At 73.1% G+C, this 15,976-nt stretch overlaps 2 protein-coding genes across 7 annotated transcripts; one reads left to right on the top strand and one right to left on the bottom strand.

Moving 5' to 3' along the window:
* Nucleotides 1–53: 53 nt before the first annotated feature.
* Nucleotides 54–3,850, top strand: TNFRSF25 (TNF receptor superfamily member 25). Of its 2 annotated transcripts, XM_069782902.1 has the most exons (7): nt 54–541; nt 2,156–2,351; nt 2,454–2,585; nt 2,666–2,818; nt 2,905–2,986; nt 3,075–3,136; nt 3,222–3,850. In XM_069782902.1, the coding sequence occupies exons 1-7, from the start codon at nt 512–514 to the stop codon at nt 3,848–3,850; spliced, it is 1,284 nt and encodes a 427-aa protein (XP_069639003.1). In that variant the 5' UTR covers nt 54–511. The 2 variants fall into 2 exon arrangements, with proteins under 2 accessions (XP_069639003.1, XP_069639002.1); XM_069782901.1 differs by having other exon boundaries at nt 2,156–2,585.
* Nucleotides 3,851–4,370: 520 nt separating this feature from the next.
* On the bottom strand, nt 4,371–15,698 carry ESPN (espin). Of its 5 annotated transcripts, XM_069782875.1 has the most exons (15): nt 15,369–15,688; nt 14,449–14,642; nt 12,600–12,786; nt 12,318–12,500; nt 12,103–12,234; nt 11,792–12,011; nt 11,442–11,719; nt 9,668–9,829; nt 9,409–9,583; nt 9,095–9,121; nt 7,671–7,816; nt 7,294–7,575; nt 5,155–5,234; nt 5,062–5,073; nt 4,371–4,959 (listed from the first exon to the last, which is right to left on the bottom strand). In XM_069782875.1, exons 1-15 carry the CDS (start codon nt 15,660–15,662, stop codon nt 4,812–4,814), a joined length of 2,520 nt encoding a protein of 839 aa, XP_069638976.1. In that variant the 5' UTR covers nt 15,663–15,688; the 3' UTR covers nt 4,371–4,811. The 5 variants fall into 5 exon arrangements, with proteins under 5 accessions (XP_069638976.1, XP_069638977.1, XP_069638975.1 ...); XM_069782876.1 differs by lacking the exon at nt 9,095–9,121; XM_069782874.1 differs by lacking the exon at nt 9,095–9,121 and having other exon boundaries at nt 9,409–9,829; nt 15,369–15,689.
* Nucleotides 15,699–15,976: the final 278 nt, after the last annotated feature.

Below are 15,976 nucleotides of genomic sequence, written 5' to 3'. Positions count from 1 at the left end.
GCACCGGGGTGGGCGCGTGGTGTGGCTGAGGGAGCCCTGCCGGGGCAGGCACTGCGGTGAGTCTGGGGGTGGCTCCAGCCTCCGTGCCCCAGGATTTGGGGTGGGGATGGAGCCCGGGGGGGGGGCGGGGGGGAGGTCAGCACTGCACCCCGCACCCCGTCCCAGCCACGGTGGGTCCGTGCCAGCGGGAGAGGGAGGGCGGCGGCCAGGCAGCCCGCGGCGAGGCGGCGCAGGTCCCTCCTGCGCCTGGCGCTCCCGTCATGTGGTTTCACACCCCCTGGACTTACTTCCAAAAAAGCATTTCCTCCTGCTGCGGTCGGGTGTAAAAGCCTGTGTGGGGAAGGCTGGTGCTCACTTACCACGCGTTGCGCTCTGCCGGTGGTGGCGGCGGCGGCGGCAATGGGGTGCTGGGGCACCCTGCCTGGGCGCTGAGCTGCCCTGACACCCCACTGCGTCCCCCGCCCCAGTCCTCTCGCCACCCCGGCATGACCCAGCCGCATCGGCCGCAAGGATGAAGCGCTGCTGTCTGGGGGTGGCTTGGGTGAGTGCAGCGGTGCCAGTGTCCCGCGGACCCCTGGCACCGATGGTGGGGTGCGCCATGGCTGTGGCCACAGGGGGTCTGGAGGCAGGGGGGGTTAGCCTAGCGCCAAGTGTGCCGAAAACGCTCGCCCCCCCCGGCTAAACACCTGGGACTGGGGTCTGCTTTGCCAAAGCGCCTGCAGTGTGGCACGGCCACGGGGACCACAGCCGTGGCACAGCCACGAAGACTGCAGGCGCAGCCACGACACCTGGGGAACCGTGGGCTCCGCCACAGGGCCGCAGGCAGGGCACTGCCACGGGGATCGGCTGTGCCGACAGCCTGCAGGCGCGCGTCAGGGCTGCCGGCGGTGGCAGCTGCTGGGGGCGGGCAGGCGGCCGCTGCGGCGCACGGCACCAGGGCCGCGTTACGGGCAGGGGTGGTGGTTGTGCGGCACGGGAAGCGGTGGCTTGCCCCGCCACGCAGCCAGCGGTGGGATAGCACCTGCGCAGATGGCTCCCCTGCCCGCAGGGCGCCTGCTCCCTGTGCCGGGGAAGGGGGCAGCTGCCCGCTTGCAGGCAGGGCGTGCAGGCAGGGCCCCACCATGGGAAGGTCATGCTTCGGCGGTGACTCAGCCGTGCCGCTGGCAGCCAGGGCCGAGGCAGCCGCCCCAATCTGCCAGCGACGCTCTGCAAGTGGGGAGGCTCATGCGCGGTTTCCAGTTTGCTGGTGGTGGCAGGTTTAATAGAAAATGATTCAGCTGCCGTAATCAGGGCCATCACGGCTGGGAAATCCAGCCCCCGGCGAGGAATCCCCTGGCTCCCTGCCCGTGCCGCCGGTGCTGCGGCCCTCCCCAGGGCGGGGGGGTGCCAGCACGGGCACCCCCTCGCCGCCCCTGCCGGGGTTGTCCAGGGAGGTGGGCTCCCCTGAGTACAGCACCCAGCTCCCCAGGGCGGAGGAGCGGTGACCTAGTTTGGGACGCACGTACGAGGCGCGATAGCATCAGGGGGGAGCGTGAGCCGGGCACAGCTTCCTCTTGGGGAGGAAATCGCCTTCTCTGCAAGGGAGATAAACCCCAGGAAAGTCGAAGTCGGCAGCCTTAACCCTCCCGTGCCTGGCTGCCGGCACCTCACCGGGCTGGCCATCGCGTGGGCAGGGCGACCGGCACCGCCGGCGGCCCGTGTGCCTGACTCCCTCGTCCTGTCAACATGGAGGTGGGTAGGTGGCTGAGCATCCCGGGCCCCCTCCCTAGCCAGTCTGGCGGCACCATTGGCAGAGCACCCAAAGAGTGCCCGACGGTGGCCCCCCTGGGCTCAGGGGCCAGCAGGGTGGGCCCCGCGGCATGTGAGTCCTGCAGTACCAGCAGGAAGCCGCTCGCTTGGGTACCGCAGGGAAAGCGCGGCGCAGCGGCCGCCATGGGGCATTCCCAGCCCCGAGGCCACACCTGGACAGCTCCAGGGCACGGGGCTGCAGCTCCAGCCATCCCACTCGGCATAGGTACCGGTGTCCACGCGTCTCCGGTAGCCCAGCGTGCGTGGCTGGGAGGGTGGGGAGCGCGGTGGGAGGGCTGCCCTCCACGGGTGCACGGCTCCTGGGGCACCGCGGCTGCCTGCATCCCTGCCCTCTCCCTGCCCACAGGTGATCCTGGCAGCCCTGAGTCTGGCAGCGAGTGAATTGCAGCCCCCAGGGTGCCGGGACCGCGCCGTGCCGCAGGGGCAGTGGGTCCTGGTGCGGCCGACCAGCCGCCTGCGGAGGCACGCCACCAGACCCCTGTGCCCTGCCAGGATGAAATGGATCGAGGGGGCTCGCCAGTGCTGTACCCTGTGTCCTGCAGGTGAGGGCCGCCTGGCCGGCGCAGCATGGCACAGCATGCCGGGGCACACCGGGCACGTCGGCCCAGATGGCCGTGCTCCCTGTCACCCCACTGTCCCCGCAGGGACGTTCCTGCGCAGCCCCTGCTCGAGCCTCGGCAACGACAGCGTCTGCACCCCCTGTCCTGCCGGCACCTTCAGCGCCCAGCCCAACACCTTCTCCGAGTGCCAGGCTTGCTACGAGTGCGACCGCCAAGGTGAGCTGGTGGCGTGTCGCGCCACACCGTGCCGTGCCGTGCCATGCAGCACTGCACAGTGCCGTGCCTGTCTTCCACAGCTTTCCAGAGCGTGTTGAGCAACTGCTCGGCCACCAGCAACATTGCCTGCGGCTGCGAGCCCGGCCGCTTCCGCGACTGCCTTGACGAGCGCTGCAGCGAGTTCTCCTGCCGGCAGTGCCAGCCCTGCACCGGGCGGCTCATCCAGCGGCCCTGTGAGTGCTGCCGGCCTGCGGCGTCCCCCCACCGGCTGTGCTGCCTCTGGCCGTGCCGCCCTGCCTGACGCCTGCCCTCTCCCCAGGCTCGGAGGCCCAGGACGCGCTCTGCGGCAGCTGCAAGCCTGACTTCTATGCCGAGGGCGGCGAGTGTCGGCCATGCAGCGCGTAAGCACCGACCCCCTCCCCGTGCCCCAGCCGGGGACGCGCACGGCATGGTGCAGCACGGCACCCACGGCTTCCTCTCTCCTCGCAGGAGCATCCCGGAGACGTGCGGCAAGGAGTGCCAGCGGGTGTGTGGTGGCAGCGGCGGCCAAGGTGCGGGGGTGGCGGGGCCGGGTGCGGTGGCACGGGGGACGCCATGGCGGCCGGCTGACGGGGACGCTCCTGTTCCTTTTTGCAGGCTCGGGGCTGGAGTACCTCCTGCTGGCGCTCACCGGGCCCCTCTTCCTGGGTGCCCTCGCCATCTACCACAGGAGGAAGCGGCTCCGGCACGACGCCCTGGCAGACAGCCCCCTCCCCACGCCGCAGGCGGCCGCTCCCACGGCCGGGGCTGCGGCAGCGCCGTGGTACCAGGTCAGTGCCTGGGGGTGGGACGGCCTGCACTGGACCCGGCCGTGCTCCCCCCAGGTGACAGCGCTTGCCAGCGGCGCGGCGAAGCAGAGCCCCGAGTACCGGGCCTTACTGCGGGAGCAGCCCCGCGGCGTGGCGCGGCTGACCGGCGAGGCAGAGCCGCCCGCCGCCCCAGAACCCCGCGGCGCCCTGCTGCAGGGCAGCCAGCTCTACGCCGTCATCAACGCGGTGCCGGTGAGGCGCTGGAAGGAGTTCATGCGGGTGCTGGAGCTGCGGGAGGCGGAGATCGAGCTGGTGGAGCTGGAGGTGGCCCACATCCGCGACCAGCAGTACGAGATGCTGAAGCGCTGGTGCCAGCAGACCAGCGCCACGCTCGACCGCGTCTTCGCCGCCCTGGAGCGCATGGAGCTGGCCGGCTGCGCCGAGGCGCTGCGCCGGAGCCTGCTGGCGGGCCCCTGACCGCGAGCCGGGCGAGCCGTACCCCTAAGTATTGTTACTTATGCCGTGTAGACATTTTATGTCAGTTTTATGTTCCCTCCCCGCCTGCCCGCCCCCCCTATTTATGTCCCCCTGCTCCCAGGGCTGGGGGGGGGGCCCGTGCCCTGGCACGCCGGCTGCCTGGCCGCTTGCGGGACGAGCGGGCGCCGAGCCTGCCGTGAACCCATGGGATAGTTCTCGAGGCCGCCCGTTGCCGGGCGCGCCTGCCCCCGCCCCAATAAAGTGGCACGTTCTCCATCCGCCGGTCCCCGGCCCTTCTTCCTGGGGCTGTGCCGGCCTGGCCGGGAACCGGTGCGCTGCTGGCGTAAGGGCCGCCACAGGTGATGCAGCCGCTGCAGGTGACGGCGGCGATGCCGGTGATGTGGCTGATGCAGGTGTTGGTGGTGATACGGGCGATGCGGGCACTGCAGTGGGCGCGGTGCGGCGCTGGGCAGGGGGGGTGGTGTGGGCGGCCCCAGGAAGGCGCGGGGCACTGCTGGCAGGGTTTATTGTTTTAATCGCTGGAAAGGCAGGCGGTCCGGGGCGCGGGGGAGCCGGGAGCCGGCCTCGAGCGGCTCCGGACACGGGAGGGGCAGGAGTCGAGGCGAGTGCGCTGCAGCCACAACGGCAAGCGGTGCCAGCGGGGAGCACGGGGAGCCAGCTGGCACGGCGAGCCCAGCCGCAGCGGTCGAGCCGGGTGGCACGCAAGGAGCCGGGTGCCCCACGCCGTGGCAGCTCGCTTTGCGAAGGGCAGCACGGGGTGGCGGCGGGCTGGCGGCAGCGGGATGGGGGCTACGGGTGCCTGGGGCGGCTGTGGGGGCTCCTCCGGGACAGGCTATGTGGCCGTCCGCGGCGGAAGGAGGGTGCCGAGGCGCGTCCCAGTCCGTGGTGGGACCTGCCAGCCTCCTCCCGCCGTGAAGAGCCAGGGTGCGGCGCGGCACGACTAGTGCTTGGCTATGTCCCCCTTCTTGAGGATGATCTGCCGCTGCCAGGGCGCCAGCTTTGTCTCATCGTACCCGAGAGTCCTTAGCTTTTCCGACTGCTCCTTCTCCTTCTCTTCCTCCTCCCGCTTCAGCTTCTCCTGCTCTTTCCTGCTCGGCAGTGGAGGGCACGGGGCGCCGCGGTCACCAGAGCCGCCGTAGCCGCCGTGCCCACCCGCCCGCCCACCCTGGGAAGGGGCTCGCGGCACTCACCGTTTCTGCTCCCTGCGAAGGCAAAGGGAAGAGCGGGGTTAGCGAAGCTGTGGGGACGGCCGACTGGCGTGGCATCCCCCGGCCCCGGCTCACCTCTCCTCCTCCAGCTTTTTGCGCAGGATGTCCCTCCTCCAGGCCGGCATACTGGCCAGGCGCGCTTCCTCCTCCTTCTCCTGCAACAGACAGCCGCGTTACCGGCACTGCCAGGAGCCCACCCTCGCTGCTGGCACCGCAGGGCAGCGGTGTGGCCGCGGCGTGTGGCACCGCATCCCGCTGGTGGCCGGGCCGGGTCGAGCCGCGCTCCCGGCACGGCACCGGTGGGGGCTCGCCAGCATGTGGCTCGACGGCGTTGCCCCTCGCTGCCCACCTTCTGCTGGCGTGGGGAGGAGGAAGGAGTGCGCGGCGTGGCCAGCCCTTCGCAGCACACCACAGCTTTATTGCACTGACACGCAGGGGCCCACGCCGCCCCGGCACCGCAAACGCCACGCCAGAGGGGAGCGCAGCCCCGGTGCCGCACACCCCGCACAACACACAGCCACAGCAAGCAGCACACCGCAACCTTGGCCCTGGGGCCGCGCGAACCGACACCAAGCCCTCCGCCGAGCCAAGCCGCGGCACCGCCGGCGCCCTTGAGGCAGCTGAGCACACCTGGGTGCCGGGTCTAGCTGCCCCCCCGGTCCCTGCTCCCGGCCAGCCCCGCACCACACCGCCGGCACAGCCCGCAACATGCTGCCGGGCTCAGGTGTCAGACATCTCCGCCTCCTTCTCCTTCCAGAAGGAGAAGCTGCGGTCGATGAAGCGGCAGATGTCTTCCTCGCTGAACTCGCCCAGCTCCGGCACCAGGACTGCCGCCCCCTCCCCTCCCGGGGCCGGAGGGGGGGGCTCCGGCGGGCTCTCCGCCACCGTGGTGGGGCCATCCCCAAAAAACTCCTGCACGAGGTCCTCAAAGCCATCGAGCCAGTGGCGGTGGCCCGCCTCGACCTGCTCCAGCACGGCACGGTGGAAGTGGCGGACGCGGCGCCAGCTGTGGCCGCCCAGGCGGTCGAACATCTCGTAGCAGAGGAGGTGGCGGAAGCGCCGCTCCTCGGGGCTGAGCGGCATCTCCAGCAGCTGGAAGTAGCCCAGCATGAAGAGGTCAAGCGGAAGGCTGTCGTGGGGCACGGGCGAGCCGCCGACGTGGGGCAGGAAGTGCTGGGGCCAGTACAGCGCCGCGGTACGGCTCAGCCTCCGGATCTGCCGCCCCGGCACCCGGCGGGCAATGCTCCTCCAGCGGGCCAGCAGCCGCCCTGCCGCTGGCCGCCGCCTCCCTGGCCGCCGCGGCCGCTCCTCCCCGGGCACTGCTGCCAGCACCCGCTTCTTCCAGTGCTCCAGGAAGAGGAAGGCGGCACGCTCCTTGTGTGCCTCGGCGCACTCCCGTGGGCCGCTTGGCTCTGGTGGTGCCGTCCAGCTCCGCTGCGGTGCCCCGTCCCCATACTCCTCCTCCAGGACGGGCTGGCGGGTGCTGCCGGGGGGCTGCGCCCGCTTGCGCTTGGTGACCCTGGGGAGGGGCACGGGGGCCCCTCCCGGCCCCTCATAGTTGGCCTTGAGGCTGCGGACAGAGACGCCGCAGCCCAGGATCTCGCGCTGAGCGTCGTGCTGGGCGCCAGGGCCGCCCACCGCCCCCCCTGCCCTGGGGTCTTCCCGGCCCCCCAGGGTGGCCGGCGGCACGGCCGCACTCCTCGGCAGTGTGGGGGACCAGCTGCCACGGGCGGGCTGGTCCTTGCGGGCAAGGGCGAAGCGCTGGGGCGCCGGGGTGGCGGGCAGCGGTGGGAGCAGTGGCAGCTCCTCCTCCGGCCGCCCCGGCAGCGGCTGCACCGGCTGCGCCTCGTGCATCACCCGCAGTCTCCCCAGCTGCCTCTCCAGGTGCCGCACGTCCTCCTCCCGCATCGGCTGCCCGGCGGGTTCCGGCGTGCCCCCACAGACGGGTGGCCCATGCCGGCACAGGGGCTGCGAGTGGCTCCCGGGCTGCGGCGGGAAAGAGGGCAGAGGGGCTCTTGAGGCCACGCCGCGCGCACCTCGTGTCGCCGCCGCGTGCAGCACCCCCGGGGTGCGATGCCCCTGCATGCTGGTGGGGTGGTCCCCCGGCATGGCCGGGAGCTGGAGGCGATGCCGCACATGCCGTCTCGCCAGGTCCTGGGCCGCCGGGCCGTGCCCGCGCTGTGCTCGCTGCCGCGGCCCGCGGGACCCCCCTACCTTGCGCCGCTGCTCCTCTTCCTCCTGCATGCGGAGCTGCAGCTTGCGCACCATCACCTGCCGCTTCCACTCCGGGATGGGCCGACCCTGCTCATCGTGGCTCGGCACCAGCACCTCCGCCTCCACCGGCGCCCCAGCACCTGCTGCCAGCACCGGCGAGCTCCCGTTCAGCACCAGCTCCGGCGAGCCCCCTGCCAGGCAGCGTGGCGGCCCGGCAGCCTCAGGGGTGGCCGGCGGGGTGGGCGTCCTGGTGGGTGACGGGGAGGATGCCGGCGACTCTGCCTGCAGAAAAAGGAGGGAGGGAGGGCAGTGGGCACCTGCTGTTCCACGCCACACTGTGCCACCGGCTCCCGTGCCCCCCCCCCTCAGCCACCTACGTTGGCCCCTGCCTGGCCACTGCCGGAGAAGACGGTGGTGAACCCTTTGCTCTGGGGCGTTGGCTTGAGGCTCTTCCCAGCCTTTATCTCAGCCAGCAGCTCTGAGTTGTCACCGGTGGGGGACATCATGTTGAAGGACTTGGTGCCTGGGGGGAGGCAGGGTGGGTAGTAAGAACCCTGCTGCTGGCGGCCCCCTGCCCCTCCAGCTCCCCTGCCAGCTTGTGGGGCATGGAGGTGGCCAGCTGACTGCCCCCCGCACCAGGGAGCCCCTGGGACACCTGTCAGGGCAGCATCCCAGCATCCAGTCCCCCCCCCAGGTCCACGGGACCCTGCAGGACCAGCACCCCAGCACCCAGCTCACCAGGTCTACAGGCACAGCACCCAACTCCCTGGGTGCCCAGGACCCCACTGGAGCAGCACCCCAGCACTCAGCAGCCTGGCACCCAGCCCCCAAGGTCCGTGGGACCTGCTGGAGCAGCACCCCAGCACCCAGCTCCTGGGGCCCTAGCCCTGAGTGTCCCCCACCCCGCCGCACTGTGCTGCGGCAGCAGCGATCTGACTGTGGAGCGATGGGTCCGCGGCTGGCAGCAGCCCCGGCACAGCAGGACGGCCCCGTGCCGCCTCGCCGGGGGCCCTGGGAACCCCTACACTCCCCCGCAGCCCCAGCAGCGACACACCGACAGCCTGCGCCAGCCCTGCTGCCAGCCCTGAGCCCCAAGAGCTGCACAGCACCGGCACCAGAGCATGGCAGTGCCCCCGGGGATGCCCGCACCGCTGCTCACGCCGCCCACCCCGCGAGCACCCACCGTCCGTGCCAGCCATGCGCGGGTCCCTAACGGCCCATGGTGCCGTGCCAAGGCAGAGCCCCCTCCCCGCCGCCGGCACCCGCAGCTCGCCCCGCTCGGCCGCGCCACGCCGGGGCCAGACGGCTGCGGGTGCTGAGGGCACAGCGGGGCGCACACGCTGCCATCCAGCGCCAGCTGAGACCCCCCAGCCCCGGGAGCCGGCGCTAATAAAGCGGGTGCCGAGCGGCGGCCAAGCCCGCCGGCTGCAATCAGCGGTGGGGGAGCGGCCGGTGCGCTCACGTGGCGGGGTCACGCCAGCCGGCTGAGCGCGAACAAAGGCCCTCTGTGTGTGGGGCCGGCCGCGGGGGCCGTGGGGGGCGTGGGGCCCCCGGCCGCCTGCCCAGCCCGGCCAGCCCTTGCCGGCGGCTTCGGCAGCCCCGCGCCGGCACTTGGGGCGCCCGCGTGGCACGCCGGCCCGGCGACGCGGCGGGCGGGAGGGCTGCGAGCAGTTGCCAGCCCCAGCCGGCCATTGACGCCCCGTGGCTCCGGCACGGGACAGTGCCGGGTCGGGCCCCTCCGGCCGTGCCCGGCGCCGGGGCACCCCCCGAGCAGGGAGGAGCGCGGGGCCGCGGTACTTACTCTTCATCTGCCTGAGCGCCTTTCCTCCTAGGGAGAGAAGCAGAGAGGCGGCGCGGGGCGCGCGGCAGAGGAAGGATTTGGCCACCGCGAGACAAGAGAGAAGAGAAGCGGCCAGCAGTGAGAGCAGGCAGGGGCGGGCGGGCGTGGGGGCCCCCGCGCCGACACCGGAGGAGAGAAGGACAGAGAGGCCGTCAGGAGCCGCGCGACCGGAGTGCCGCAGGAGGAGACATGCCGGGGCGGCCAGCGCTGCGGTGCAGCCGACGGGATGGTGCCCGGGATCGTGCCCCGTGCCCACCCGGCACCCCGCCACTTACTTCCCGTGGAGGACGAGGAGCGGCGGGGGCCGGCGGGGGTCTCGGCCAACGGGGGTGGTGGTGGAGGCGGCGGGCAGGCGGCATCGGGCAGCGGCGGGGGCGGCGGCGGGGGTGGCAGCTCGGCGCCGGGCTTGCTCTCCCCGTTGCGCATGGTGTCCGCCGAGATGGGCGATGCCTGAAAGAGAGTGCGGGCAGGCGTCGCCCGGCGCCACCGCCGCTGAGCCACGTGCAGGCTCACAGCGTGGGGCGGAGGGCTCACCTCCTCGCTGTGCGCCATTCGCCGGGGGCCGGGCTGCTCGGCTGCGCCGTGGCCCAGGTGCTTGTAGTAGTCACCGGTGCTCGGCTGCTTGCCGAAATTCCTCGACCGCCTGGTGGAGTCGGCCCTGCGCAGGCCCTCGGGGCTGCTCTCGCGCGACACCAGCTGCAACGGGGAGCGTGGCTCAGTGCAGCCGTGCCCGGCTGCGACCCGGGTGGCTGTGGGGCAGAGCCATGGCAGAGCGGGGCCGTGCCAGTGGTGGCCGTGGGGCAGATGCCCGGCTGGGGGGACGGCAGGTGCGTGGCCCAGGGGTCCGCTCGGCACGAGGCTGCACCAGGGGCTGCGTGCCAGGGTGGCGGCATACGCCATCAGCGCCTGGCACTGTGACCCCACAGCCTGTGCCCAGGAGCCTGGCCGAGCCTCCCCCGGGATAACCCCCTAGGAACAGGAGTGCGAAGCCCCGGCCCCGCGGATTACCGGGAGCTTATCCCCCATGGGGCCAGGGCCCGGTTCCAAACCTCCCTCTGAAGGGGGCTCTCAGGCAGCGCAGCCTCGGCTCACCCCGGCACATACCGCAGCAGCTTTGCAGGTCGTACTGCCGAGTGCTGGCGCTGCAGGGGGCCGTGCCTGCTCCCCGGGTCTGGGGGGGCCACAGCAGCACGGCCCTGCTCCCTGTGCCGGGGCCCTGCTATTTGCATTTCCCTGTGCGCCACTGCCGCCCGTGGCATTTGCATGGCAAGCCTGGGCGCTCGCCGCCACCGCCAGCCCCAGCTAAGTCAACAAGCACCAGCTCAGCGCTTCCTGCTCTGGCTGCCATGGGCGCCGTGCCAAGCCTGGCTCCCGCTCCAGCGGCCCCAGCCCCGGTCCGGTGCGAGGGTCTGTGCCACTCAGCCCCGCTGCATGGGGCGCCTGTGCCGCTCTGGTACCGGGCTGGCACGCGCCCGCACCTCCCCAGGGCGGCCCGGCTGTGTAGCCCTGGGCAGGGCTGCTCGTTGCCCCGGTAAGCGCTAACAAGCCAGGACCGTGCACAATGAGCACAACGGGGTCCCGAGGCCCATGTGGGCCTGGAACACTGCTCCGACGAGACCCCCCCATCCCTTGTGCCTCTGTCGCCGGCGGTGCTGGCCTCTGCCAGCGCCCCGGCCATGGCTGTGCACCAGGCTCCCATCCCCGGTGGGGTGGCGAGAACCAGGGTAGGGGGTCGGGACGGGCCCAAGCCCACCGCATCCCTGTGCCCCCCCAGGGGGCTGCACCCCTCTTACCTGTGCACGCCTGGCTGAGCCCTCTCCACTCCTGGCAGCACCAGCTGTGCCACCCGACACCTGCGGCGCAGGCGACACCGGAGCTGGCCACTCAGGTTACAGCCTGCGCAGTCGCCCACGCACAGCTTGGTGTGGTGCCGGTGGCATCGCTGGGGCCACGTGGGCACAGCTGCGCCGGCCGGCCACATGCCGGCCTGCACGGTGCCGCCAGGTGCCCCAGCCAGCACAGCGGTGGAGCAGGGCTGCCCAGTGCTGCGGAGGCACCGGAGCATCACCAGCCCTCGCTCGCTGCAGCCTCGCTGCTGGTTGCACCCCAGCCCCCCGGTGCATGCCAGCGTCGCGGGCACGTGGCCTCAAACTGGGGGTGTCCCCTCCCAGTGCTGTCAAGAGCTAACAGCTCCCCACGGGGGATCAGTGCCCGGTGGCATGTCCCCCCTGCCAGTGGCACGTCCCCTGAGCTGCGTGGCCAGGAGCAGCTGCGCACAGGGCATGGGACATGGCGCACGGGGCTGTACCTCTCGGCGCAGTGCCTGGCTCTCCACGTGCCGCAGGTTGTTCTTGGCCCGCACGTAGATGTCGGCAGTGTGGGGGGCGGCGGGGGGCGCTGGTGCCGGGTAGCCGGGGGGCGGCGGGGGTGGTCGGGCAGTGGGGGGCGGGGGCGGCGGCGGGGGGAAGGCGGGGGGCGGTGGCGGGGGGGGGCCCTCGCCTGCCAGCCCCCGGCCCCGCGGCCGCGTCTCGGGGTCCAGCATGTCCATGTACGCCTGCATGTCCACGAGCGCCGTCTCGGGCACCCCTGTGCAGGGCAGGGGGTCAGGGGGGGCTGGCCCTGCACCCCCCACCCTGCGCCCCCCGACCCCGCACTCACGGGCGGCAGGGGCCCCTGGGGGGCCGCCCCTCTTCTCCCCGGTGCTGGACTGGCTGGAGTGGCAGGAGTCGTAGTTGGAGAGGGTGCTGGTGGGGGAGCCCACCTCGAAGCGCGCCTGGGGTGCTGACACCGTGGTGTTGGGCGATGACATGCCCGAGTCGGGCTGCCGGCACTCCCCGTCCGCCGAGGGGTCTCGCGACAGCACGCGGTGCTCCACGCTCTGCTGGCACAGCCGGGTGGTCAGGCGGCCGGGCGGGAGCGACAGGGCCCCGCGTGCTCCCCGCGCGCTCGGCCACAGGATGCCGCTGTACCATGTTCTCCACGGTGCGCAGGTACTGGGCGCAGTGGCCATGGCCATTGTAGTCGGCGAGGTCGGCCGCCGTGTAGCCGTCCTGGTCACGGACGCTGAGGTCGGCACCGTTCACCACCAGGATCTGGCAGCACTGGAGAGAAGGGGGGTGCGTGGCAGGGCCGGAGGGTGGCCCCCCGCCCTCCCCCCCGGCCCCCACTGGCCACCGGCCCCCACCTCCAGCTCGCCATTCTCAGCGGCATCGTGCAGCGGCGTGCCGCCCCAGGCGTCGGCAGTGATCTCCCCACCGTGCAGCAGCAGCCAGCTCAGCACCTTGGCGTGGCCGCGGCTGGCGGCGAAGTGCATGGCCGTGGCCCCCTCGGCATCCCGCTCCGACAGGCTCACCGTCGTGAAGCTCATCTGCGTGGGCAGGCGGGCTGAGTGCCGGCGCCGCCAGCCCCACGCCATGCCGCCACGCCATGCCACCACACCACCACGCCGTGCCCGGCCAGCGCTTACCAGCCAGACGATGATGGTGTTGTGGCCCATCTGGGCGGCGGCATGCAGCGGGGTCATGCCGTCGTGGGCACGCGCGTGGGGGTCGGCCCCGCAGTCCTGCACCAGGTACTGGATGATCTCCAGGTGGCCCTCCTGGCAGGCGAGGTACAGCGGGGTGGCCCCTGTCTTGGTCTGGGCACTCAGTGTGCTGCAAGTGGGGCACAGCGCCCGTCACCCGTGGCCACCGCTGCCGGCAGCGCGCCGGGATGGGTGGGCACAGGGGACACGTGGGTTGCAGGGACATGGGGGACACATGGGGGCACAGGGGACACGCTGGTGGGGGGCAGGCAAGGCAGCGCCAGGGCCAGGCAGCATGGGCAGCGTAGGCAGCATGGGCTGGGAGCCATCCACCCCAGGGCTCCCCACTGGGTCCCAGCGCAGCGGCGGCCACTGAGGCGGGAGGTCGCTAAGTTAATCAGCCTGCTTAGGCTAAGCTCCTTCCTCCGGCTGTTTTTGGACACTGCAATTTAGCAGTATTTTTAAATAAGCGGCTTAGGCAGCACCAGCTGCAGGGGAGCCAGCAGGGAAAGGCCAACCTGCACCATGGTGCTGCCCGGCCCTGCTGCCCCCGCTGCTGGGCATGGGCATCCCCCCGCTGCCTCCGGTGGGCCTTGGCACCACCACATCCCTCGTCCTGAATTGCGCATCCCGCATCCCCGCTGCGCAGGAAGCTGCTTTATGAAGCGCTCCATAAAAACCCTGTTGAATATTTCAAAAAGGAAGAGCAATAAATACTCCATTCTGTTATCGCAAGGATCGCGGGCCCTTAATAATTGATCCCTGTAACCATGAGATGAGCCGCGGCCCACGCGGCCTTCCCACCGTGCCATGCCGCAGCGCCAGGCCGGCATGCTGCTGGACGCTCCCCGAGCAGGGGCCTGGGTGGCAGAAGGCCGGTCTGGGGCATGGGGGGACGGACAGGCATTCAGCCTCCGATTGCCATTTCCCAGTAATCGTGAAGGGGTTAGGCTGCTTGGGGGAGTGCTGGTAAACTGCTTTGCCAGATGGCCATGACCCCACGCCGAGCCGCCGGCTGCCGGGGCGAAGGTGGGCCGGGAGAGCCAGCACCCCGCAGCGGCACCCGGGGATTGGATTTCGCAGCTGTAACGGAGCCTCCGGCCGGGTGCAGGGCTGGGAGCGGGGCCAGCCCTAAATAATTCAGGGGGAAGGCGGCGACGGCAGCGGAGCAACCCCAGCAAGAAGCGTGAAAGCCAACACGGGATGGCCGCCGCCAGCGCCGCACCGGGGCCGCCACCGCGGGCACCGAACGGGAGCCGCGGCGGGGCCGGGCCGCCGGGGGGGAGGTTAACGGGGGCTGAACCGGCACACCAGGGGCAGGGGCATAAGAGGCAGGGGCCGGTTTCCAGCTGCTGCCCACCACGGGCAACCGGAGCAGGGGCTGCGGAATCGTCCGTGCAGCCCCGCGGCTGCCGGGGACCGGGAACCGGGACCGGTGCCGCTGGTGGTGTGGGGGGGTGCGGAGTGCGGTGGCTGCCGCGGCGGCCCCGGGAGGGGCGCGGGCTCTCCGGGGCGGGCGGGCCGAGCCTTTTTACGTAAGGGCGGGCGGACAAAGGCGGCTGTGTTATCGGCCCGCTCCAGGCGCCCCGCCAACCGGCCCGGCGGCGGGAGTTCTGCCGGCGCTCGCCCTCGCTCCCCGGGCCGTCAGGAACCGGGGACGAGGGCGGCTGCGGGGACCCCGCCAGCCCCGCTCCTGCCGGGGCGGGGGTCTGGGGTGTGGGGGTGTGTGTGTTGTGTGTGCGTGGGGTGGGGGCGCGGAGCCGGTCCCGCCGGCCGGCAGCGGGGCCGTTACCTGGGGCAGTGTCCCAGGAGGAGTCGCAGGGAAGGGAAATCCCCTTTGGCCGCGGCGTAGTGGACGGGCAGCGCTCCCGTGGCAGTGGCCGCCGTGGGGTCGCTGCCCCCGAAGCGCAGGAGCCATTCGATCACCTCGTGGTGACCGAAGCGGGCTGCCAGATGCAGGATGGTGGCACCGGAGTTGTCTGTGTCCTGCGGGAGGAAGCGGGGCGGCCGTCGGCACCGGGGACGCCAGCCCCCCTCCCACGGCAAGGCGGCCTGCGGGGGCGGGGGGCGGCCGCGGGGCAGCCCCCGGCCGAGACCCGGCCCCGGCCCGGTTGGGGGGGGGTTGCCCGGGGCGGAGATCCCGCCTGCAGGGAGCGGGGCCGTCGGAGGGGCCGTGCGAGGAGCGCCTCTGCCCTCCGGCGGGGCCTGCAGCCGCGCCCGGCCAGCGCCCCGCAAAGCCCCCCCCCCCCAACTTGTCCCGCCGGCGGCGGGGCAGCCCCTGCCCGCGGAGCCCCGGCCGGGGCGCGGGCGGAGCTGCCCCCGGCCAGGAGGCCGCCGAAGCGGGCCGGCCCCGTCCTTGCCTCCTAATCCCCGCCGCCAGCCCCGCCGCCGCCCTCCTCTCCCTCCGGCCCGTCACATGTCGTCAGCTCCCGGCCGGCCCCGGGGCAAGCCGCTTACCGCCCCGGCCCTGCCGTTGTGTAACGCCGGGAGGGGCCGGCGGCCCCGGAGGGTCCGTGACCCCTTCGGGGCTCAGCCCCGCCGCGACGCCGGCCCCCCAGGCCCCGGCCGCCACCCGCCCCGCACGGCTGTGTCCGCGCCGGCGGAGCTGGAAAGCCCACGCGCGACCGTCTCCCCGGGGAAGGCCTCCCCGGTTGCCCGCGGCGCCCGCCGCCCCCCCCCCTCCGCCTCGACCCCCCGCGCCCCCGCTCGCACCTGCACGCCGCAGCCCCCCTGCGTGAGCAGCCACTGGAGACAGGCGAGGTTGCCGGTGGCGGCGGCGTCGTGGGCCGGCGTGGCCCCGTTGCGAGCCCGCGTGTCCCCGCGGAGCGCGGCCTCGGCCGCCAGGTACCGGAGGCAGGCGAGGCGGCCGGCGCGGGCGGCGTGGTGCGCGGGGGAGGCGCCCAGGGCGTCCCGCAGCCCCGGCCGCAGCAGCCCGGCTGCCCGCAGCCCGCGCAGCGCCTCCACGTCGCCCTGCCGCGCCGCCAGCAGCGCCCGCTCCAGCGCCATCCCGGCCCCGGCCCCGGCCCCGGCGGCGGCCCCGGCCGCCGCTTGGCACTGCGCGGCGCTCCCGCCCCGCCGCCCCCCGGCCCCGCCGGCTCCTCCTCCTCCTCCCCCGGGGCCGCCCCTCCGCCCGCCCCGCCCGACGGCGCGGCGGCTGCCCGCTGCCCGCTTCCCGGGCCGCCGGCGTCGCTCCCCCCCCCGGCCCCTGCCGGGGCAGCCCGCCTTTGCCGCTCCCTGCGGCCGGGACCGGGGGACCCCAGGAGCGCACCGTGCCCGGCGGCCGGCGCTGCCGTCCGCCGGCCTGAGGAACCGCTGCCCCC

Source organism: Haliaeetus albicilla, chromosome 4, assembly GCF_947461875.1.
Source record: "Haliaeetus albicilla chromosome 4, bHalAlb1.1, whole genome shotgun sequence".
NCBI lineage: Eukaryota > Metazoa > Chordata > Aves > Accipitriformes > Accipitridae > Haliaeetus > Haliaeetus albicilla.
Note: the sequence above shows the minus strand (reverse complement) of the source record. Positions and strands in the feature narration are given on the sequence as shown.

What these genes read in the sequence shown, in the direction of transcription:
- ESPN (XM_069782872.1), bottom strand. Translation starts at nt 15,662, where the DNA reads ATGGCGCTGGAGCGGGCGCTGCTGGCGGCGCGGCAGGGCGACGTGGAG. An exon ending in AGGGGGGCTGCGGCGTGCAG is followed by an intron (nt 14,643 to 15,368) that starts GTGCGAGCGGGG and finishes TTCCTCCCGCAG; the next exon opens with GACACAGACAACTCCGGTGC. An exon ending in ACACCATCATCGTCTGGCTG is followed by an intron (nt 12,501 to 12,599) that starts GTAAGCGCTGGC and finishes CTGCCCACGCAG; the next exon opens with ATGAGCTTCACGACGGTGAG.
- TNFRSF25 (XM_069782901.1), top strand. Translation starts at nt 512, where the DNA reads ATGAAGCGCTGCTGTCTGGGGGTGGCTTGG. An exon ending in GCGGCTCATCCAGCGGCCCT is followed by an intron (nt 2,819 to 2,904) that starts GTGAGTGCTGCC and finishes CCCTCTCCCCAG; the next exon opens with GCTCGGAGGCCCAGGACGCG. An exon ending in TGGTGGCAGCGGCGGCCAAG is followed by an intron (nt 3,137 to 3,221) that starts GTGCGGGGGTGG and finishes TCCTTTTTGCAG; the next exon opens with GCTCGGGGCTGGAGTACCTC.